Source organism: Labrus bergylta, chromosome 19 (genome assembly GCF_963930695.1).
Source record: "Labrus bergylta chromosome 19, fLabBer1.1, whole genome shotgun sequence".
In the NCBI taxonomy this organism is placed as follows: Eukaryota; Metazoa; Chordata; class Actinopteri; order Labriformes; family Labridae; genus Labrus; species Labrus bergylta.
Window position 1 is genome coordinate 6,578,246 of NC_089213.1, and position 24,626 is coordinate 6,602,871.

The window sequence follows — 24,626 nt, forward strand, 5'->3', positions numbered from 1 at the left end:
TAAAAAAAACATTCCAGTTAAAGCACATGTTACAATTAAAGGAGCAGTATGTAGCTCTAACACCTAGTGTTTAAAATGGGTACTGCAGTCCAGATTCTAAACACTGCAGAGAGCTCTCTCCCCCCGCCCCCTCCTCTCTAGAGTCGATGCTTATGCAGGTTGCCATGTGGTGGACACTGAAGCTCTCTAACCTCTCTCCATTTTTCAAAAGCATCTCCAATATTGATCCTAGTTTGAGCACGTTTCTGCTCGTGGAGCTTATTAGAAACATGCAGAGGCTTTTTTAGGTCGGGTACAATCACTTCTATCTGAACCACTTCTCTTGCCCGCTTCCATCGCCGCAACACCTGTTGACCTGATAACTGGTCTCACTGGAGACAACAATGACACAGATAACGATACAGCCTGACGTGACGTCTCAATCTGCTATGAATAATATCTGCAGGGATGAACACTCTGCTTCTTGATGGCTCACTCTCTATTCTTCTCTTCTTAGATTCGTCCTCGTCCTCTTAGCCTCGGGCCGTTGCAAACGGTAAAGAGACGGGTTAACTGGGTAGCAGGAGAACTAAAGCACACTGCCAAACTCACATAGTCCTAAAAGCCGGCAACCTCGGCAATCAGTGGACATGGGAGAGACGCTGTTCTGCCTGTTGAAAGTTATTTTTCTATTAGATGGTCTTTGAAGGTTTGGATCTCTGATGAAGGTTCAAACATTAAACATCAAACATTCAAACAGGCTCAGTGTCACTTTCTGCTGATGAATGTATCTGTTATCATCTCTGACTACATGTAAACTTGGACCAGGCAGGTTTCCTAGCAACCAGATCCTAAATCTGTGTGTGTGTGTGTGTGTGTGTGTGTGTGAGAGTGGGAAACCGGCTGCTGAGGAGAAAGAGGAAGCTGCTCCTCCTCCTCCTCCTCCTGATCATCATCATCATAATTTCTCTCTACGAGCAGGAAAGAGACCTCTCCTCCTGAATATCTCTATTTATCTATTTAAGGGGGGACACAGGGGTCATTGATTAACCACAGCACTCAGGGGAAATCAACACACAATCAGATGAACCCCCCCCTCACCTTTGAGATCAACCTTTGTCAAACATGATCCAGTTTCAGCTGATCAGAGACCTGCTCTGCTCTGGTCTCCATGACGATAAAGCTAACCCCCTGTGTTAGCATTAGCACGTTAGCCTGAGGAGCTGCTGCTGGCCTCAGATCATCCGAGCGCGCTCAGTGTGACGAGCAGCTGGTCTGTGATCAATGATTCTTCCATCGTTTGTCTCACTGAGCTCACACTGACTCTCTGTGATCGTCCATCTGCCCTCCGTGTGTGTGCGCATGTGTGTGTGTGCCCGTGTGTGTGTGTTTGTGTGTGTGTGTGTGTGTTTGTGTGTGTGTGTGTGTGTTTGGAACATAGAGCAGCACCATCTCGCCTTCTTCAGGAGCCAAATCTGTGTTTTTGTTTGAACTGCAGTTGCCTTGGTTACTGTTGTCATGCCAACCTCTTCCCCACCTTTTATCCCCCCCCCAACAAACACGCACACACACACCCGCGCACACACGCTCACACACACACAAATCAGACTCCAGCGCGATGAACTCAAGATCCAGTTTTCTTCCTTTCAGAAAAGCTTTAAAAACGTTAACCTGGTGAAACATAACTTATAAATAAAGTTTTGACAGTTTTGACAAACTGCAGGTGAGGCGGCACACACCTGAGCTCTGACCTTTAAACACGCCGTTTAATCTCTGATGTGTATTCTTGTAATAAACCCTGAATCAAGCGGCTGGCGAGCTCTGCCATTGGAAAGTCTGAGAGCAGCAAAGTATTTTGGGGCGGTTTAGTACGACCAGTGAGTTCCTGTCTCACACAAAAAAAAAATACATCCTGTCATTTCTCACACACACAAATGTGCATAATATGATTTTGGTGCTACATGCTCAGTGTGACATCAAATTTAAAGCATGAAAGTATGCGGTTTTAGACGTCGCCTCTGTGTCCTGTTAGCAGCTCTGTAAAAGGAGATGTAGGGGTTTTCCTGCTGGGCTCTAGACCTGCTGCACCTCCACTGGTGCCCACTTGTTAGCTGCAGGCTCTTCAGCTGGGGACCATCGCTCACAGATGTTTCTCCCCTTAACCCAGAACATCTCCTGGTGGCGGGGGCAGCGAACGGAGACATCTCCCTGCAGCTAACATTGTTCAGGAGTTTCTCGCTCCTCATGCCTCCTCTGCCCGCTCTGATACCTCCCGGTTTGCCTAAAGCAGACTAAGCCTCGGTCTTTTAGCAGACGCATCACTGAGTCTCCCACAAAGCCTCAAGCCCTAACTTCCACCGGGTAGAGTCTTGTGCTCCATCAGCGTATTTTATCAATACGATACGATACACTTTATTGTCCCTTTAGAGAAATTTGTCCTGGACTCAAAGTTCTGCCAAACATTCAGCTGCTTCCACTAGAATCAAGTAGGACCAGTGCCAGTGGGTCCTAGTGGGCCAAAAAAGAAATTAATCAAAACTCCTAGAGCCTAGAAAGTATCACAGATTGAACTGAAATGCTGTGGATCTCTGACTCTCTGCATCCTGGACTTTAAGATTTCTCTCTTTCCGTTCCCAACTACTCTTCAGTATTCTTCACATGCACAGATATTGAACCCCTTCATGTCCTGATCGGGTTTTTTCCAGCTCTGCACCTTTGAATTGTTTTTGTCTTTCATAACATTTACACAGATATAGACGAGCAGCAAAGATCCCGAGGTGAGCGGGTCGACAGAGAGCTGTTATCAGAATGTGCTTCACTGCTGTTCTTGTGCAAACACACACACACACACACACATACACACACTCACACACACACACACACACAGATGTTCCTCTATACAGCAGGTAGAACATTTCTTCGAGGCTGCGACCCATTTAATGACCCCGCTGCTGTTTTTAAAGCAACAACACACAGAGGAGAGCCAATTATCCTGAAGACGGCCCCAAACGGCGTGCAACCGGGTGTGGAGAAGAAACGCAGACACAGTGAGGACACAGAGATTAATATGATCTGAAGATAACACCGAGGGCAGCCCAGCACACACTCAGTGAATTTACACGTGAACAAAGTTATAGCCAGTTGGGAAGTAAAGGAATCAAGATCACTTGTTTTTTTCTTTGAAGGAAACACATGTTGGGTTTTTAAATATCCAGTTTGCTGCTATTATTAGTCAGACACACTGAACAGGACAGTCAGATTTAGTACAGGCGGTAGAAACAATCAGCACTGTCCGTGTTTGGAGAACAGAAGCTGAGCCCGGGGGTCAAAAAGAGCTTTTTTTTGCTCCCCCAAAAAGAATCCATCCACTGAAGCTGGAAAATAAATTGGAACCTTACAATAAAGTTTAAGGTTCAAACATGTGGAAATTGCACAAACACATTGGCAATGTTGAGGTACCAAATCATTTCCAATGTTTTTGTGCAATTTAGACAGTATGCAGGAGTTTGCCTGCAATTTTTGATAAGTGAAAACCCCAGTTTGGGGTTCGTAGGGCTTCTTTTGTTGTTGCATTGGTATCAGATTTGGTATCAGTATTGTTGATTTTAAAGCAACAATGTGTGACGTTTCCACTTTAAAGGTCGAGTCAGTAATGTTGGCTGCAGCTTGACTGGGCCCCTCCTCCTCCTGGGCTCATCACCCCCAGAAGCTCACCCTCGATGCAGGATGTAGTGTATACGTTTACTGCTTGTACCTACGCTGCAAGCTACTGCACGCCTGTGTTTGTCACCTGCCTGTCCAACAGGATGCAGACCAACTCCACGTCCACGAGTAAAAGACAACACAAGGTTCACCCTCGCTTTAGAACGAGCTTTATCCGCTTGGTGTTTCTCCTCACTGTGATTATATTTTCATTTATTTGCTGCTACGTCCACGTCTGTCATATTCACCGGTTTGAATCAAATCAAATCACTGAATGTCTCTGAATCACTTCTAAACTCACCTGCTGTGCTGTCATAGGCTGAGGAGAACACAACCACTCACCGCCAACAAACATCCTGAGCCGATCAAAACAAACCAGAACAGTAAAATCCAGTCAGAGGACAGACAACATGTATGGAGGCCCAGAAGGGACGATGGAGCAGCTTTACTTTAGGAGAAGTCTGTATTTTATTTTATTTCAGGAAGAAGCTTCTGACTTTCAAATAGTAGACTCAAAGTTGATCTAACAGTGAAATAACTTTCAACAGGGAGAATGGCGTCTATCCCATTTTCACAGAGCGTCCAGCTCGTCTGCTTTCAACACTTCTCAACTCTGACGGGCTCGTTTCTCTCGCTTTACTGTGATAGTAGAAACAAGTATTTAAAATGAGAACCCAGAAATAGTTTGAAGTAACAATGGAGAACAGATTTTTTAGTTATTCATTTACAGTAATTCAGACTTCAAACTCTTTTAAAATTCATACTGACGGAGGTGATGGAGGTGATGGAGGTAACTGAGGTGATGGAGGTGATGGAGGTGATGGAGTTGATGGAGGTGACGGAGGTGATGAAGGTGATGGATGTGACTGAGGTGATGGAGGTGACGGAGGTGACGGAGGTGACGGAGGTGACGCAGGTGATAGAGGTGATAGAGGTGATGGAGGTGACGGAGGTGACTGAGGGGGTGGAGGTGACGGAGGTGACAGAGGTGATGGAGGTGACTGAGGTGATGGAGGTGACGGAGGTGATGGAGGTGACGGAGGTGACGGAGGTGATGGAGGTGATGAAGGTGATGGAGGTGATGCAGGTGATAGAGGTGATGGAGGTGATGGAGGTGACTGAGGTGATGGAGGTGACTGAGGGGGTGGAGGTGACAGAGGTGATGGAGGTGATGGAGGTGACTGAGGGGGTGGAGGTGACAGAGGTGATGGAGGTGATGGAGGTGACTGAGGGGGTGGAGGTGACAGAGGTGATGGAGGTGATGGAGGTGATGGAGGTGATGGAGGTGATGCAGGTGATGGAGGTGATGGAGGTGATGGAGGTGATGGAGGTGACTGAGGTGATGGAGGTGATAGAGGTGACGGAGGTGATGGAGGTGACGGAGGTGACGGAGGTGATGAAGGTGACAAAGGTGACGGAGGTGATGCAGGTGATGCAGGTGATGGAGGTGATGGAGAAGACGGAGATGATGGAGGTGACGGAGGTGATAGAGGTGATGCAGGTGATGAGGTGATGGAGGTGATGGAGGTGATGAAGGTGATGGAGGTGATGGAGGTGATGGAGGTGACGGAGGTGATGCAGGTGATGCAGGTAATGCAGGTGACGGAGGTGACGGAGGTGATGGAGGTGATGCAGGTGATGGAGGTGATGAAGGTGATGGAGGTGATGGAGGTGATGGAGGTGATGGAGGTGACAGAGGTGATGAAGGTGATGGAGGTGATGAAGGTGATGGAGGTGATGGAGGTGATGGAGGTGATGGAGGTGATGGAGGTGATGAAGGTGATGGAGGTGACGGAGGTGATGCAGGTGATGGAGGTGATGGAGGTGATGCAGGTGATGCAGGTAATGCAGGTGACGGAGGTGACGGAGGTGATGGAGGTGACGGAGGTGACGGAGGTGATGGAGGTGATGAAGGTGATGGAGGTGACGGAGGTGATGCAGGTGATGGAGGTGACGGAGGTGACGGAGGTGATGGAGGTGATGGAGGTGATGGAGGTGATGGAGGTGACGGAGGTGACGGAGGTGATGGAGGGTCAGTCTGTCAGACACTCACCATGCTGTCGTAGTGGATCAGCTCCAGCTCGTAGTCCGGCAGGATGTCCGTCCTCTTGTTCACCAGGTCCAGAGCCATCTGAGCGGCGGGGAGGCAGGCCTGTCCCCCCGGCCAGCCCCCGCTCATGGGGAACAGAGCTCCGATGTAGAGCTTCTTCTTACCTAGAGCCGGGCAGGAGCAGAGGAGGAGGAGGACAGAGAGGGTCAGAGAGCAGCTCAGGAGCCGGGACATCGCTGACGGAGGATTCAGATTCAGTCGGTTTGATCCTCAAAACAACCAAGACGCTTCAGATCTGAGTCTGTGGAGCTCTGTGGTGGGGTCAGGAGATCTGGATTCCCATGAGCTGCTCACATATGGGAGCACATTAACGAGATAATTTGACTGCACAGAACCACGTAAGAGTTAAAGTCTCCTTCTCTGCTCTGACTAAATGATCACTGCGGGCGTGATGATCCACTCCAGAGAACTTCATAAACCCTCCGCTCACTCAGAAATCCTTGTGAAACTCGTTTAAAGAAATCAATCAGCAGCAGAGAAGAGATGAGCAGAGATCATTCACAGCAGCGGGAGGAGCTCAACTTGAATATTAAGTCAGGATTAAATCAGGTGAGAAGCTCTTTAGCTGTCCGAGGTCCTGAAACTAAACTCAGCGAATCCTTCAGCTTCAGCCTGAGAGAATAAAAACAGCTCCTCTGTTCTCCCCTGCGTGAGATATGAAGAAAAATCCACAGTGAGCTCATGAGGAGACACACAGAGCTTTATTCTGCACGGATCCTCTCGGTCCTTTTTTCTCTCCTCTTATGCACCTACAAACAACACACGGCACCTCACGCTGTATAAAAACTCTGCAGCGCACCATAAATATCTGTTTCCAATAATCCAATAAAGTCAATCAGGAGAGCGGCTCATTTAAAAGCAAGGTCGATCTGCATGTTGCTGGAATGCGGTGAAGCCCCTCCAGAGAGGAGACGGAGACTGAGGCTGACTGCAGCAGAGAGGGAGGCAGAGTGAGAGAGAGGGGGGGGGGGGGGGGGGATAGAGAGAGGAGGAGGAGGAGGGAGGTTCAGTCTCTCTGTTTCACAAACCACTTTGAATTTGCAATCCCTTAACACAGCTCTGCTCATTTATCTTTCCTCCGCCCGCTCCATCGACAACCAGCCCTCCCTCCCCCTCCTCCTGTCGGTACATCCTCCCCCAACCAACTCAGACAAATGTTAATTAACCGTCAAAGACACTTCACCTCGTGGCCCCCGGTCCCCTCCCTCGTCCTTTCGCCTTCACTATTTAATGATAATTCTTTTGAACCAATTGGACGAAGAATCCTCATTAAACCGATACTGGAAACTGTCCCCTCAAAGTCATTCATTCATTTTAATCAAACAGAGAACAGAGCAGGATTAACTCAGAGTTAGCCAGGCTCAAACCTCCAGGGCTGAAACAGGAAGCCAAAAATTGCAGTTCCTCCAGTGTCCACTAGAGGCTGTCTCAAAAAGTGAGTCAACCCCCATAGAGCCCCATTTTAAAGTGTCCAACTTTACAGCAGGAATAAAAACGTTTACAGAACCAAAAAAAAATTGTTTTGGTCTTTTATGACACCTGTACCAAGATGCGTTTTAATATACTGTAATACTTCTTATACCTTTTTTTTTTTTTTTTTTTGCTGTGTCCAATATACCAGTGCAACCAATACACATAATACATAATTGTGTTCCATTTACGTCGGGACTCGGATCTCAGAGCTGGGAATGACGTCACACCCGAGTACATCGCGTCCCAGTTCCAGGTTTTTGCAAGTTTCCATGAACAGGCTGGAGTTTGCACCTCTCAGATAAAAGCTAAGCAGTTAACAGGTGACAGTTATGGTCATTTGTTTTTCCTTTCAGGTGTCATTTCAGCACAAATGTGATATTTTTTTTGTCTTGTTCATAACGAGCAGAAAGGTCTTTTATTTTGAAAAGCCTCATTCAGAGAGTCATTAGGCTGTAATGAATCATTCTGTGTCTCTCCCCATCCAACCCACAGCCACACGTTTCTCAGTGCGCTCATGCCTTCCATTTTCTATCTATCTGTGTGTGTGTGAGTGTGTGTGTGTGTGTGTGTGTGTGTGTGTGTATCTGTGAGTATATCTTTAATAATGTATCAGCACAGTGATGAGCTGACACCGATCCTTCTCTCCTCATTATCAGCTCTTATTTTTTTCTCTGCTGCTTTTCTCATTATCTCTCTCCCCTCCTTACTCTCTCCCTCTCTCTCTCTCTCTCCCTCTCTCTCGCTCCCTCTCTCTGGGTGGGTTGATGTGGATCTATATCTATTTCTCGCTCTCTGTGGGATTACGGGTGCAGAGAGAGAACAGAGGGTGTATCTGCTCCGCCCACGTCTCTCTGCAGCTCGCCGTTATCACAAAGTGTGCCGTCATTCTGTGACTGTTCAACCACTTTATATTTTTTATTTTCCCTCTCCTCTGTTTGGAGCGTTTCCTCTCAGTTAATGCACAAACACTTTGTGCGGTGCTGATAAGTGACTCTGACTTTCTAAATAATGAGCTCATTCTGTATAGTGGAGTTCTCCTGATGAAGGAGCGTACAGACAGCTCACTCCTCTCGTCATGTTCTGCAAACATTCATTAGTCAAGTTCATGAATGTGTTCATTGCTGTAGAACATGTGAATAAGACATGATGCACGTGTTCGCATAAAAAGACTTAAAGCCGCTAAAGCCGTGCTCAACATTGTCTCGACTGGCCTCGTGTTGCATTCTGTCGAAATTGCAAAGAGACATTGGCAACATTTCTGTACCGAGACCCCTGCGCAAAACTCCTGAAACATCCGGCGTGTGTGAACGCAAAACACAGAATATTACACTGCAACCTATAAGGGAATTTTTCCCGCCAGCCCACAAATACATTTTCCGCTTGAAGTCAGGGTGAGCCAAAGTGAGAATGCAGAAGGAATTATTCAACAATTCACTGCGAGCGAGTAGGAGGGGGAACGGGTGATGACATGTATATCCTACGACCACAGACTGTCTGCACATGATGAAACTGCTTCATCTTGTTTTCTGTTCCCCAGAATGTTCTTCTTAAAGATGTAAATATGAATGTTTGAAGCCTGAGTGACATCACCCGTCTGTTCCTGCAGGGGGCGCTGGAGTCCCATCGATGGCGGTCTCCGTGCTGGAAATGCTGTCTCACCCTAACTTTCAGTCAACCTCACGACAGGCTGAAAGCTGGAGCTGAGGCGGGTTTTAAGCCTTCTGAGAAACCGATACACCGCGCCCACCTGTGAATCAGGTCAGCTACACGCCTTATTGTGAATAACTCTTATCCTTCTTTGAATCAAACGGATGAGTCATCAAAAAATCCACAGTGTGTGCCAATCGATGTCTGAGCTAGTCAGCTATATTTCAGGCTTTTTTGAAAGGGTGTGTATGTGACTTCCTGTGATTCTGCAGCCAGCCTCTAGAGGACACTTGATGAGCTGCAGGGTTTTGCACTTCTGCATCGTCTTCATTTTTCAACACAGCAAGGCAGCCGTTTGGTTTGCACACGATCAGTGCGACCTCTGGCACATAAAGAAACCGCTTCGTTAGATTTTCTGTTCGCCAGTAGGTTCTTTTCTGCTCATTTTTTAATATTATGAACATGTCAAACTACACGTCGCACTGATATAAAGGCAAAAAGTGTCATCATAGCGGAAACAGTCAGGAAAAGTCTGTCCTCAAATGTTCTAGACATTTTCAGGAGTGTATGTGTGAAAACAGCTCAAGTCAAAACGCTTTAGAAAGTCAGACAGCATGATATATTGAGTGCAAGAATCCACTGGGAGTCTCTGTCGGGGTGATGGATGGGTCCTGTGTGGGACCAAAAGTCAGTGTTGAGTTTCTGCCGTGAATTCAAAATAAACCCAAAAACTTTTCTGTAAATCTGACCACCTCATTCAAACCAGACGCGGGCAGTGTTTAAAGCTCATTGACGGTGACTACTTAGTAATAAATCATGTGTGAAGCTGAATTAAGGAGTCATTAAGATATGTGCAGTCAGGAAATGTAACTCGTGCATACAAGGCTAAATATACCCTACATAAAAATACACATGCTGGGGGTTTGTGCTGACTGACTGCTAACTATTTTTCCTTGTACATCTATGTTTAGATTATAATTTTGTCAGTTTTCACAAACTGCAAGGAAACTGGGTTAAGTTCAGACACTTTCTCCTGCATCAGCCAGATTGTAGCTGCAGGGATGTGTTGTGACCGACTCATAGAGAGAGGCACCCGTAGGAGCAATATTTAGGAGGTTTAACGTGTAAGACACCTTTGGATTCCGGTCATACACATTATAGGTAGAAACTGCATGGTGAAGCAGTGATTAGAGCTCACAGCGAGGAGGTTCCTGGTTTGAATTCCCGTCTGACAGGAGTCTCTCTGTGTGGACTCTGCATGTTCTCCTCGTGCATGTGTGGGTTCTCTCCAGGTACTCCGGCTTCCTCCCGACATGCTCGTTAGGTTAACTGGAGACTCTAAATTGTCCGTAGGTGGGAGTGTGGCTGGTTGTCTGTCTCTGTATGTCCGCCCTGTGATTGGCTGCTGAACAGTCCAGGGTGTAACCCCGCCTCTCGCCCAATGACAGCTGGGATCGGCTCCAGTCTCCTGCGACCCCGACCGGGAAAAGTGGTATAGATAATGGATGGGTGTTTCAGCAGCTAAAGCTGTACACACATAGACAATGCAGGACATGAACCCAGTCGCCATGGTGATGATGTTTAAATATGAATCAGCTGTTAAATGCAAAGGTGTATTAGATGGTGAAGTCTTTTATTAACCTCCTCTTTAGTGTTAAACTCTAATTAATGACTTACTTTATTGTATGTATGTTCCCGCTCTGCATGTTATCTCTTACTACATTTTAAATAATGTTATGAATAAAGAATTTATCCGTCCCAGTTTGTATTAAACAGAGTAAAGATCTAACAGAGAGATTGAGAGATTCTTCACCTCCTCTCTCTTCCTCTCTCTCTCTCTCTCTATCGTTGATCTAAGTTTTACATTTCTATATTTTCCCGAGCACTAAAGCCCAGCGGGGAAGCTTCAGAGCACAATCACATGCGACACGTTTGCATTACTCACGCTGCTGCTGCTGTGCTCCACATTCTCTGTCTGCAGCTGCTCTCGGGTTTCATGTCCTCTAACATGCGCATTGTGCAGACATGGAAACACTCAGAGCCTGCACAGGTCCAGCTCTGAATCATGACAGAGAGGCTGCAAGTAGTAATAATAACCAATTAGGGAAACCTGGAGGCAAAAAATACCTGCGATCTGTTACAGACTCCTCCCACAACTCAGCTATTATCTGTGTTTGCATTCTGTCACCCGAAAGGGTTAAAACATAACCCTTTCAGGTGACAGGTGTTAAAAGTTGTAGGAGAGGTTTCTTATAAAAGAGTAATGACACACAAAAGAATGTTAAAGGTACAGTATGTCAATTCCTCCACCAGGGGGCTCTCAATCAAAATAATAACAAAAGACAACATCAAGGCTGGCGGGGAATCATGGGCGTGAGTCTCTCTGCCACTCCACCCCACAACCTCTGATACAAACGACCAACAAATTGACCACAGTCAAGGAGAACGGGTGAAACAAACACCAGGAAGAGAATATGTTTACCGACGTCAGCTGTTTTTCTGATTCGATGTGGTGTGATATTGTCTGCCGTCCAAAAACTTAAAAATAGAAAGAATAGATTGTGTCTGTCCTCTGACTGTTATATTATGTTTTGGTTGACTCTGGACATTTCTGGGCGGGTAGAAATGACAGCGCGCAGGTGAGTTCAGGACTGAACACAACTCAGTGATTGGACGCAAGTCAAACCAGCCAATATGACGGACGTGGACGTAGTGACAAAGAAGAGAAAAAATAATTATAGTGAGGCGAAACGAGGGTGAAGCTTGTGTTGGCTTTTACCCGTAGATGTGGAGTTGGTCTGCAGGTGACGAACACCGGCGGTTAGCTTGTGCTAGCTTGCTTTAGCTTGTAGTGTAGGTACAAGCAGTAAACGTACACACTACATCATGCTGTGAGGGAGAGCTTCTGGGGGAGATGAGCCCAGGAGGAGGGGCCCTGTTTGAATTGTGTGTTTACAAACTGAAGAGAATTAAAAAAAAAAAAAAAAAGGTTGTACAAATGTTAAGATTCTTCAACACTTTTTGATACCACATGTTTTATAACGACCCAGTCTGTTACTGTGAGGATTGATGGTATCATAAAGTACTGGAGCTTTTTCAGACTTTGGGACGATCTCAGAATCCAGGGCGTTAAGCCTGTTGTAAATATTAGGCTCAGTGTCAGTGCCACAAAAGTTTAAAACTATCTGTTGTAGTTTATTTGATGAATAATTTGAACATCTTTTTTGTAAAAGAAAAGGCGGGCTTAGTCTTGCTTGCCTTCGATTTTCCAGCCGCCCCTGTCCGATTAGTACTTTGGACCTCATGCATCATCTCTACATCTAAAATCTATTCAACACGCTCCTCATTCATTTCTCCCTCTGTTCAGCGTTTTATTTGATCTGAAGGTGGTCAAAGTGCTCCTCCGCAGAGTCTTCCTCTCAGTGTTTGTATTCCTCACACAGAGGGACTCTCTCCCTACTGTCTGTCAGAGCGTCGGCCCGTCATGCTCGGCTGCATGAGGCCACATTAACATTCATCGTCCTGCAGAGCTCAGAGAACAGTGACGGACACGGAGACAGCAGGAGAAAAAGGAAACTTTTCTCTGGTCACCGTCTCAGGTAGCTGAGGTTACTGCACAGCTCTGTGTGCATCTTTAAACAGGTTCGACATGTTTGAGCTCTTAATATTCAATTTAACGTACATGACACACTGAGCACGCACGCTAAGATTACCAGGATGTTATAGAAACAAGGAGGAGGAGCCTCTACCAACCTCCGGCGCTTTGTAGACTTCCTGTGTGTTTTTCCAGGAACCACTTCCAGTCCCGTCCCACCAGGTGAGAACCACGGACAGTGACATACTGCACTGTGAACTCTAAAGACCCTGACACACCAAGCAGATGGCAAAGAACTAGTGGTGACGAAGGCCGCCTGTGCCATCGCTTCATGTCTCCTCTTGTCTTGGCCAAAAACTTGCACTTGAACACACCACAAAGACTACAGCCGAGTGCCAACCACCACGTACGTTCTGGAAATAACTCTCCATGCCAGCAGGCGGAGGTAGTCCGTTGTTATGATACGAGAAGACCATTTTCGCACCGCTGTCGCTCACCACTCGTATTATAGGTAGCGACTAATGGAGAATAATGTCTGATAAAAAGTTGAAAATGGCGCTGCCGTTGTCAGTCCTTGGTCTTTCAGTGAAAAAAGAAAAGAAGAGTCGGAGGAGGAGACAAATAAGGAGAAACCGCACTAATGGGTGAAAGCATGGAGACTACAGCAGCATGCTCAAGGAGCTTTACTGAACCTGTGAGAGGTGGAGAGAAATGAAACCCCCCAATCAGAGAGATTCCTCTCATCGACTGTAGCCACGGAGCCGGACACACCGCAAAAACTATGGCGACGACCGCTCACTGATGGTCCAATTAGTGCCGACCGCTGATGAGCTCCTTGGTGTTTCAGGGCCTTACATTTTATGTGTTGATTGTGTGTCCGTTATGTGTCGGTGGTCGGTTGGTTGTGCGTCGTTGTGTGTTGATTGTGTGTTGTTTCTGTTCGGCTCCGTGATCTCCGGGCTCTCTGATATTCATGGCCTGTGTGTGGAGCTCAGTGTGAGTCCGCGGGTCGCCCTGAATGAATCCGCAGCTCCAAGAGTTGAAGAGAGAAACGTCCTGAGCCTCCTCATTCAGTCGGCTGACATGTGGCTGCAGAGCTCATTTCAGTTAATGTGGAGCTCTCAGCAGGAGGGGACCACCTGCAGTGCTCGCCTTGATTCTCTTCATGCAGAGACGTTATGCTCATAAAAATATCCTGCATTTAAGAACCTGATCTAAATGAACACGACCATACAAACAAGACGTCTCACAGCCTTTAATATGATCCTTTTTGTCCTACTTGGAGCTCCGTAAGTCTCTCCTTTGGCAGCTCAGCTCTCCTCTGTAACATTTCACACCATCTGCATCATATCAGGATACAAAAAAAGATCAAATCTGCCCTTAAAGCGCTTCTTTTCTCTCCCTCTGAATGGAACTGCAGGCGTCCTGGAGAGCAGAACTTTACCGGAGGCCTGAATCGATTTTCCCCCGCGCTGCGATTGGTCACAGAAGGCAACGTGTTTGGCAGGCAGCGCCGGTTGCTCGATCACTGCAGGGCAACACATTTGGCTCAACAGGCTGCCAAGATCTCTGCAGGCGGAGAAGGCTGCTCTAAAAATGACCTGTGAGCGCGAAGAAACACAACAAAGACTGATTCTGTTCGACAACAACAACAACAGGACGACACTAAAGGAGAGTCCAGGAGCAGTTTAGAAACACACAGACCGTTTCAGAACGGGAGGGAAACATACAATTCTCTTTCACAATGTGCAGACTCTGTGTAAGGAGTTGAATTTGTGGGGAAAAAACACAAATCCATGACTACATATGGGGCAAAAATGCTGCATGATTTCCTATCTGTGTGTGGAATTTGTGTTTTTACCCCAACCTCTCATATTTTTATTTTATATAGACTCAGTTTAAAATGACTCATTTATCCAGCTTAAGACATGATGCCTCCATTTCCTGAATAGAGCTTCCTTTATATATTTTGCACACTCTACTAATGTGCATGATGTTTCAGTTGTATTTTTATTTTATAGATTGACATTATAAAAGATATATAGTATGTAGTTTTCTCATTCTGTCATTGAGCTGCGATTGAAGTCTGTTTTTTTCAAACCATCACTTTTATTTGGACCTCACTCTCATCTCTGTCTTTAAATGCTGGTCTGGAGTCAGGCTGTTGTTAGCCTAGCTTAGCATAAAGCCTGGAAGCAGCTGGAAACTGCTAGCCTGGCTCTGTTCCTGGATCAGCCAACACTTTTTATTTAGCTTAACATACATCCATCCAGAGCTTACAGTGAGCAAGTCTTTATCTTAAAGCAGAACCAGACAGGGTGAGCAGGCCACGGACAAGGAGTCCACGATCAGAATCGACTGGTCAGACTTTGAAGAAAAATATAATTGGTAATTCTCTAGTATTAAGGTAATTAAATATTTTAAAAGTGGGCTTATTTAAGAGATAGGACAGTGGATAGAGTCAGAAATCGGGGAGAGAGAGACAGAGAGTGGGGAACGACATGCTGGAAATGAGCCACAGTTCAGATTTGAACCTGGGCAGCACGCCTGGAAGACTATGCCTCCATACATGGTACTAAATGTACCGCTAGTCTATCGATGCCTCGAGCAGCAGCAGCTGTGTGTGTGTGTATATGTGTGTGTGTGTGTGTGTGTGTGTGGAGCTTTGGTGGAGCTGGAATAAGAGGGAAGGAAGTGGTGTTTAAATGGGCACTGTGTTGTGAGTATGGACTGTGATTGGTGTGTTACTGAGAGGACATCATGTTTCAATCAGCATGAGCTAACTAAGATTAACTAAAGTGAAGTTTCATGCACTTGTTGTCAGTGAGTTTTTCCCTCATTGTGATTAATTTTTATTGTGTATTTTTAATAATAATCAACAACCACTACTTCTGTTTTGTATAAATACTGCGAGCAAAAACTGCACCCTGTCACACAAAGACGTGCAGACTGAATGATTGTTCATCAGAGACTGTAGCTTTTGAACTTCTTGGCGGGCTTTCATTTAGTGTTGGCCTTTTCACAGCCCTGATAACAACCTGCAGTCAGCTCATGTGACCTTCTTCTTCATCCCTCGTCCCAAACAGTCCACTGAGCTGAACCTTTAACTTGTTTCCAGCCTCCACTGATCTGACACGGAGGTACTTCACTGTAATAACGGTCAGGAGTTCATCCATGCATTGTGAGGGCTACTCTGTGTGACCCCTGTCTCTCTGCAACCTGTCTCTCTGCAGCCTGTCTCTCTGCAACCTGTCGCTCACAGCCTGTCTCTCTGCAGCTTGTCTCTCTGCAACCTGTCTCTCTGCAACCTGTCGCTTACAGCCTGTCTCTCTGCAGCCTGTCTCTCTGCAGCCTGTCTCTCTGCAGCCTGTCTCTCTGCAACCTGTCTCTCTGCAACCTGTCTCTCTGCAGCCTGTCTCTCTGCAACCTGTCTCTCTGCAGCCTGTCTCTCTGCAACCTGTCTCTCTGCAACCTGTCGCTTACAGTCTGTCTCTCTGCAGCCTGTCTATCTACAGCCTGTCTCTCTACAGCCTTTCTGCAGAGAGACAGCCTGTCTCTCTGTAGCCTGTTTCTCTACAGCCTGTCTCTCTACAGCCTGTCTCTCTGCAGCTTTGTCTCTCTACAGCCTGTCTCTCTGTAGCCTGTCTCTCTACAGCCTGTCTCTCTGCAGCCTGTCTCTCTGTAGCCTGTTTCTCTACAGCCTGTCTCTCTACAGGCTGTTTCTCTACAGCCTGTCTCTCTACAGCCTGTTTCTCTACAGCCTGTCTCTCTGTAGCCTGTCTCTCTACAGCCTGTTTCTCTACAGCCTGTCTCTCTGTAGCCTGTTTCTCTACAGCCTGTCTCTCTGTAGCCTGTTTCTCTACAGCCTGTCTCTCTGTAGCCTGTTTCTCTACAGCCTGTCTCTCTGTAGCCTGTCTCTCTACAGGCTGTTTCTCTGTAGCCTGTTTCTCTACAGCCTGTCTCTCTGTAGCCTGTCTCTCTACAGCCTGTCTCTCTACAGCCTGTCTCTCTGTAGCCTGTCTCTCTACAGCCTGTCTCTCTACAGCCTGTCTCTCTATAGCCTGTCTCTCTACAGCCTGTCTCTCTGCAGCCTTGTCTCTCTACAGCCTGTCTCTCTACAGCCTGTCTCTCTGCAGAGAGAAAACGTCATGCCAATGAAGCCATTTGAATTGAAAATTGAATTGAATTAATAAGGATCAGTACGGATACAGAATGGCTCACAGTCTATTTCCTCTTAATATTCTTTATTCTCCTTATCACCATCTCGCCCTCATCTTGTCACCCTTTTTCACACCTGCTCCAGTGTCTGTATCCATCCCTCCTCTTTCCGTCTCACCTGCTCATCCGTTTCCATCTCCTCCCCCTGCTCATCTCTCCCTGCCCATCTCTCTCTCTCTCTCTCTCTCACCCTGTTCAGAGTAATATCATTAATGTGATGTGCAGCTCGTCCATAAAACACTCTCTAATCTCTCTGGCTGTCTGTGGGCCTGCAGCTCAACCTGTTCAGCTATTTCTGGCTCTTCTATTTCCCCTGGTTATACACACTGTGACTGTTATCTCTGCTCGGCTGTGCAGAACTTTTTATTCAGAAATCCAGGAAAATGCCTACAGTTAAATAGAAGAATGCATTTAGTACCTGGCTTTATTCTGGTAATGCTGATGTCGTGTAAATTCTCAAACATGATCTGCAAACTGGGTGTCTTTTTGTAGAGCGAGAAATCAGATTGGGATCTGTCTGATAGCTTTCTCTAGACACCTTGATCACTGGAAAGGTTGCTTCACATATGACCGGGGCTCTCCTCCTTCTGCCATAAAGAAGGAGGAGAGGTCTGCCATAAATGTGTGTCATGTTAAATTATCTGTTGTCCTAGAAAGAACACATCAAATAGATCTGTAGAAAGACTAAACACAGATTTACCTCCTCCGTCGACTGAGATCTTTTTGGGTCTCTGACCCTGATCATGCTCTGAACAGAGGATATGAACTATTCCCATCAAACCCTCTTCCTTTCTGTATCTAACACACACACACACACACACACACACACACACACTCACACACACACACACAAACACACTGACCTTTCCATGAGTGTGTGTCTCTCAGGTAGGAGGAGGTGGAGGTGTGCAGAGACACAACAATTCTTAATTAAAAGACGCTAATGTGCTCTGCAGCTGCAGGTCTGAACATCTGAGTTAAATCCTGGATTACACAAACACACACACACACACACACACACACACACACACACACACACACACACACACACACACACACACACACACACACACACACACACACACACGCACGCACACACAATAAAAGCTCACAAAGCCACAAAGCGTCTCCTGCCTCGTTCAATCATCCAAACATTAACCATTCTCAGAACAGGAAGAGACATAAATCTCCATCTCTCCTCCTCTCTAACTCCCTCCATCATCCCTCCTCCTCCTCCTCCTCCTCCTCCTCCTCCTCCACACTGTTGTCTCCCCCTGCCTCCCCCCTTTAATCAGACTCCACCTGTGTACCTGCAGCTCTCAGACGGCCTGTCCTCTGACAGGTAATCCATCACAGGTCGGCGTGAACGTTCTGCAAAGACGTCACTGAGGAGACGCTCTCGTCCTCAGACATCAGCAGCTCGACCACACGACAACATGCTAATGTGAGAGAAATCACACCTGAGCGAAGAAGCTCCTGTCATACATCACAATCATCTCATGTCACAGTGTAATGCCGAGGGCGGCGTCATACTGCCACCTAGTGTTTCCCAGGTTTACTGACATCACAAAGGAAGGAGAGTCATTAACATTTAAAGCTTCTGACGGTCTGGCCTAGTGCAGCCTGACAGAAAAATCATATAACACGAAGTAGAAAGTGTAGATATGAGATGTATTCAGTAGGGACGTAAAGATTAATCATTCAATCGCGATAAATCGATTCAAAGGTGTCAAGATTCACATCGGGACTGAATCGCAATATTATGGTGTGCGTCAGCAGCTGCAGAGCAAGATTTAGAAATTGAGGACGCACCACCGTCTTTTAAATCGGAGGTGTGGAAGCATTTTGGCTTCCCCCAAGACAGAAAATGAAAGAGGTGAGAAGATAACAGACGAGATAAAAACTGTGTGCAAATATTACGAGAAGACAGAGAACTACACAAACAGCACGACCAACATGATGCAGCATTTAATCCACACCACAACGAGAAGCTCCAATCACCTCCCCTTGCTGAGAGAAAAACATTTAAAGGCCAAACCACAATGACAAGCGGGTTTGCAGCTCCTAAAAGATTCTGATTCAGTCATCATTTGTCTTCAGTCACATTTTGGAAAATAAATCCTGAAAGAATCGTATCTTGAGATGAGTGAATCATAGGGCCTAGTTAGTATTCAGACATGTCTCAGTACTACCTCAGATTGAATACCTTTGAAAAGTCTAACATTTTAAAGACTTTTTACGATCTTACATTTAAAAAAAAAATCTAATTGAACACTTTTAAAGACTTTTAAAGGACCCTTGGTGACTCGTTACTCGAGATAACTATCTGACTATCTGAAAAGAGCAGATTTGTATTTTCTCATGTGAATGTAATACTCTGCCATAGATTTAAAATAATCGTCACTTTAACAGCTACATATTTTCTTCAGTAAGAAGGAAGTGTCGTGTGTGGTCGTGATTTGGCTCCAAAGAGCAGAGATAGTTATGAGGATCGGATTTCTTTAATTAATAATTACGATATTAAAGATTAAATATGTGACGTCCACAGGTACAGAAGTGTCTTTGGTCTTCTCTTAACCCGCCTGCACCTCTTTCGTGGAAGACATTTGTTCTACCTGTCTCTCTACAACCTGTCTCTCTGCAGCTTTGTCTCTCTGCAGCCTGCCTCTCTGCAGCCTGTCGCTTACAGCCTGTCTCTCTGCAGCCTGTCTCTCTGCAGCCTGTCTTCATCTGTGAAAATATGAACGAATCAGATGCATTGTTTGAGTGTTTAGACGCACGCTGATTCACAGCACTTGTTGTTCACGCGAGGCTCATTAATGTTATAAATGGCTCAATGTCGCCACCGTGCGTTCAAACATGGGGTACTGCAGGAGGACTCACTGGTGGTGTTCAGGAAGCTTCAATTTAAAGAAAACTTTAATATAACAAACATGTAAATAACAAAGCTTCACGTCTTCTCTTTCATGTCTCTTCTCTCCAATCGCTCTCTCACAGATCCTCACTGATCAGTAATGTCCTACACTTCCCATAATGCATCATTTGTCTCTCACAAGACTCCTGAGTCTGTCAACAAAGATGATGATGATGATGATGATGAAGATTGGAAATATGCAAGCCAAAACTTGGCAGCTGAAAAACGTCTCGCTCTCGAGATTTCCATCCTTCATGTTGAACATGGTTCCACACATCGTCTGTTTGGGGCTGAAAGAACGCCATAGCCTCACGGTAAAAAAGGTGAGCCTCATGTCTCACATATGAGAATTTAAGTGTCCATTGTATTCAGATTGTTTAAAGACATGTGACACACTGCAATCCATTTGACGCTGCTGCTCTGTTGCTGTCAGAATAAGAAAAATGCAACCTTCATTCGTTTCTGTCTTGTAGTTATTTTCTTTTTCAACACATTTTTAAACTTCTGCTTATCTCCCTTTTTGACCATAAAGAGGAAAAGCAAAGGGAATCCGTTAGTGTAGTTGTTAGTGCGCACGCCGCAGGTACGGGGGGGGGGGGGCTACAGTCCTCCGAGCGGGCGGCTCATCAATCCAATAATGAGAAGATACATGGACCCACAGTGAACATGTTCATAACCTTAAGCTTTGATCAGTGTTTGTTATAACCTGTCTTTGCAGCAGATCTCACACAGGTGAGACTGAGACAATTAAAAAAACAACCTCAGCGCTACATCTGTTAGCTGCTAAAGAATGTGAAGGATGAAAATGTTCTTACCTTTGTAGTGTCGATCATCTTTTTTTTTTGCCACAAAGAGAAAAAGAGAAAAGAGTCAGCTTAAAACGCTCATTCTGAGAGAGACACAGATTGAAGATTTGCATCATAGAACACACAACGATTAATCATAAATTAGACAATACTTTAATCCGCACATTGTGACTTTGTGCTCTGTGTACATGGAGGTTCTAATATTTATAAAGACCTCAACTTTGACTTCACAAAGATGAGCTCATGTAGAAGAAAAAGACTTGAGGGAATACGTGAAAAACTCCATGGAACACAATTTACTGACTGACAAAGTTCAGCGGGCAAGAGAAGTGGTTCAGATAGAAGTGATTGTACCCGACCTAAAAAGCCTCTGCATGTTTCTAATAAGCTCCACGAGCAGAAACGTGCTCAAACTAGGATCAATATTGGAGATGCTTTTGAAAAATGGAGAGAGGTTAGAACACAGAAAGGTTTACAGACCGATGCAGAGCTGGATAAACATTGAAGCTTCAGTGTCCACAACATGGCAACCTGTGTGAGCATCCACTCTAGAGAGGAGGGGGCGGGGGGACACAGCTCTCTGCAATGTTTTGAATTTAGACTGCAGTACCCATTTTAAACACTAGGTGTAAGAATTACATATTGCTCCTTAAACTCTCTGGGTGAATTAGAAGATGTTTTTTGACAGTATGCTGTTTTTTAATTTGCAGAGGTTCAGTGGGCGCTAAAGCTGCAAATACATTTAGTGAATCAGGCCGTCTATCTCATCATAATCTGCTTCAGTTTTGTTCTTTATTTATATTGAACTGTTAAAAGGTGACTCACAGCGACACACAGGTTTGGGAGTGTCCCACTTCCCCATCTTGTTGCACTGAGACGAGTTTCTTCCCATCAGGATGAAACCAGGCAGACAGCTGTAGTGCAGCACCGTCTCCTCCACGGGGGGTCCCGGGGGCCATGAAGACACCCGACCGTTCTCCAAAGACGTCCCCACACGAGGACATAACAACACTGAGACGGACACACACACAGGAGGGAATATTTCAGATAAGACTGAACCAGTGTGACAAAGACGTACAAACTGTGGCTTTGATTAAAAGTAAAACGACTGATATGACAGAAAATTAAAATCTTCATCATATTCAAAAATGGTTAAAGATTTCAGTTTGTTTTCTAATAGACAAATTAAATGTTTAACGCTGTTTTGCCAGAGCCTGAACCACAACAGTCAGCTTGTAACAGCTCAGAAAAAGAGGGTAAATAATAAAAAAATGTAAATGCAACTAATGTCTGACAACAGCAAATTGAAGTAAAATATCATGAAAATATCAAGTGAGCACAGGCGTTAGAAATAATATGTGTGTGTGTGTGTGTGTGTTGTATGACTCACTCACAGCATCTGCTGCGCAAGCTCAGGTCGGTCCACGTGCCGTTGGGCAAACACTTCCTGACCTTTGGCCCGACGATCATCCTGTTTCCTCTGCAGATGTACTCGATCTCATAATCTACAGGGAGCACCTGAACCCTGCGGATCTACACACACGCACACACACACACAAACAGCTCAAACAAATGTCTGTATGTTTCATAGGCTTTGTGAAACATGGCCACCCTTTGTTGGTTACAGAAGGGGAGTTCTGAAGCTGAACGGTGGCCATACTGAAAATGTTGTCTCAAACTAATTGTTGCTCAACCTAACAGACGGCAACCAGATGGAGCTGACGCAGGCTTTAAGCCTCCAGACCCTCCAGGCTGTAAACGTGTTTATTTCTGCTGTCAAAATATAAATCTTAGTATGGATATATATGTGACTCCCTGCTCTATTGGAGCCAGCCTCTAGTGGACACTCGAGGAACTGCAGGTTCATTTTTCAACACAGGAGGTTTCTGCTTGGTTTACTCCTAACCTCACCTCCGTACTATTGTTGATGTTTACAAAAAAGTTTTCTTTGAAAAAAAAAAGGGAGCAAAGGAGAAAACTGGTTAGTTTATCAGTGAAACATGGACAATACTTTACAACTCAGTATATTATTAAATACTTTATGCTTGACATTTAGAACAAATGCGACGCCCTCTAGTGTTGGTATCCGAAGGCAGACGACGTCAAACTTCTGCTCTGCTACACATTTATGTTATTCGACTTCCGGGTCAAAGCTCGGCTAGGGAACTGTGGAGTATGCTCAGATCACAGAGGCCTGTTTGGGGACGATTGAGGCGTAAACATGCAGTGAGTAAATCGACCTCAAACGCATCATCTAGGTGTCCGACTTAGACAAATTCAGTTTTGGTCAGACTAACTTGTTTATATGTATTTTAAAAGTCCAGTTTCAGTCGGACTAACACAATAAATCAACTTTCTTTAAGCTCATGTAGACGTGTTGAGTGTGTCAGCAGGTGTTCCTCACCTGCTCCTGTGTCAGTCCTCTGTACCGGATCCCTCCATCTCTGGGAGGACGGATGATCACACAACCTGCAACACACGAACACACCATCAAGTAGAACAGAAATATCAACACCAGAATGTGTATCTAAAACAGATCCTGTGTGTATCAGACTGAAGGTTCTTCTTTTTCTGTCACATAAAACACCAGTCTGTTAGTCATGAACACACACACCGTAGCTTATTAACAGTAACACATATACACCACTCTGCAACGCCAAATATTCTCAAAATCACCAAATGTGGAGTCATCCGCCGCTGGAAATAGTCCCCAACTAATGCACTATTTCCTGCTTCCTCGCCTTGTTGCTGAGATGTGCTAAATAAATGAACTGGCCTTGCCGTGATGTTTGTTTACAACACTCAGCTTTTGTTTGAGGAGATTACTGTCTCTGTCAGTTTGTTCAAACGCAGCTAACCTTTAAAGAGGTTTTTGAATAAAAATGAAATTAAGAATCAAACGTTCTAACGTGAGCACAGTTATTAATCCTTATAATAAAAAATCCAACATCCAGCCCAAAAGCCACCTAAGAGAAAAATCCCTTGTTCCAGAAGTTACAGAATGATCTTCTTCTGGTCTGTTTCAGGGCTCTGCCACTAGAGGGCGCCCTCTGTCATGTTTTCAGCCGTGCAGGACCAGCTCTTTATCCACCTCTGTGATTCTGAACACAGCTTCTCTGCAAGGATTGCTGCCAGCTTTTTTTTTTCGCCTGAGCGAGTGTTTCACATGAACAAACGTGTTTTCAGAGGGATGACGGCAGCTTTTTATTAAAACTATCGGAGTCTGACCCGCAGGAGGAGGAAACACATTTATATGTAGAGGACGTCTGAGGCATTCAGAGGCTCTGTGTGCAGAAAGAAGAGATGACATTTGGAGCGTGCGGGGACATTAATGTTTAATTCTGCAGCCTCAACGATTCCGGTGGTATAAATTTAAGTTTTCTTTGAAACAGTTGAATCAGAAGATGTTCAGTAATCAGACCCTCTCTGTTTAAATTCACTGCAGTGCAGACCTGAAACAACCTTTTCACTGCAGCTTCACATACTGTCTGATTCATGTTTAAAAACTGCGCTCTGTTTGCTAACATCGCCACACAATGCATGTAGACAACAGCCTGCTGGTTTAAAGCTGTGTGTTTGTCCTTTTATTTTGGTAACCCTGTCACATTTCTTCTTCTTCTTCTTCTTTCTTCCCAACACTTTGAGAAATTCATATTTCTACACAGAAAAGATTCAAATCTGACTCCATGAGCACATCTGGACTGCTTACACGCTCAGATAATTCAAGCTACGATTAAAGCTCGGTTAGGTCATTTCATTGGACGGCTTTTGCTTGTCCCTGTCATGTGCTGTATGAAGAATGGACAGCAGGAAAACCGCACCTCAAGTGAAGCCAAAATATTTAGAGCTTTTCATGCAGGTGGGACATGCCTGTGTCCTCCGCTTCATGATAAACACACACAGCCGCTGATTCAGCAGGTCCCATCAGCCACCGATGTGAATGAGATTCTGGGTAGCTTCCATGTCAGCCTTCCTGTAACCGGGAGGGTCAGGCAGTGATCCCACACGTTCCTATTGGCTGTAAAGTCTGTCGCTTGTTTTGTGGCATGTTGAAGCACATTAAGGTACATTATGTTCACCCTGAAGTAGCAGCTTAAAAGAGCTTCATGTGAATTCCCTCTTACAAAAAATGTACTAGATTTTTTAAATCTGAGGGGGTCACGCTGTTCCCTCTGACGTTTT

The 24,626-nt window shown here is 45.4% G+C and overlaps 1 protein-coding gene across 5 annotated transcripts in view; it reads right to left on the reverse strand.

The window, feature by feature from the left end:
* Positions 1–24,626, reverse strand: part of gabbr1b (gamma-aminobutyric acid (GABA) B receptor, 1b) — a 76,238-nt gene that overhangs the window by 31,175 nt on the left and 20,437 nt on the right. For 4 of the 5 annotated variants that reach the window (XR_002278384.3, XM_065948008.1, XM_020646619.3 and 1 more), the window contains exons 3-7: positions 22,849–22,913; positions 21,839–21,977; positions 21,270–21,455; positions 20,454–20,471; positions 5,735–5,895 (exon numbers count right to left, since the gene is read on the reverse strand). Coding sequence is in view for 4 of the 5 variants with exons in the window: in XM_065948008.1 (XP_065804080.1) it covers positions 5,735–5,895; positions 20,454–20,471; positions 21,270–21,455; positions 21,839–21,977; positions 22,849–22,913 (569 nt within the window). In the remaining variant the exon portion in view is untranslated. Of the gene's footprint in view, positions 1–5,734; positions 5,896–20,453; positions 20,472–21,269; positions 21,456–21,834; positions 21,978–22,848; positions 22,914–24,626 lie in introns of those variants that run through there. The other variant, XM_065948009.1, reaches the window with a different exon arrangement.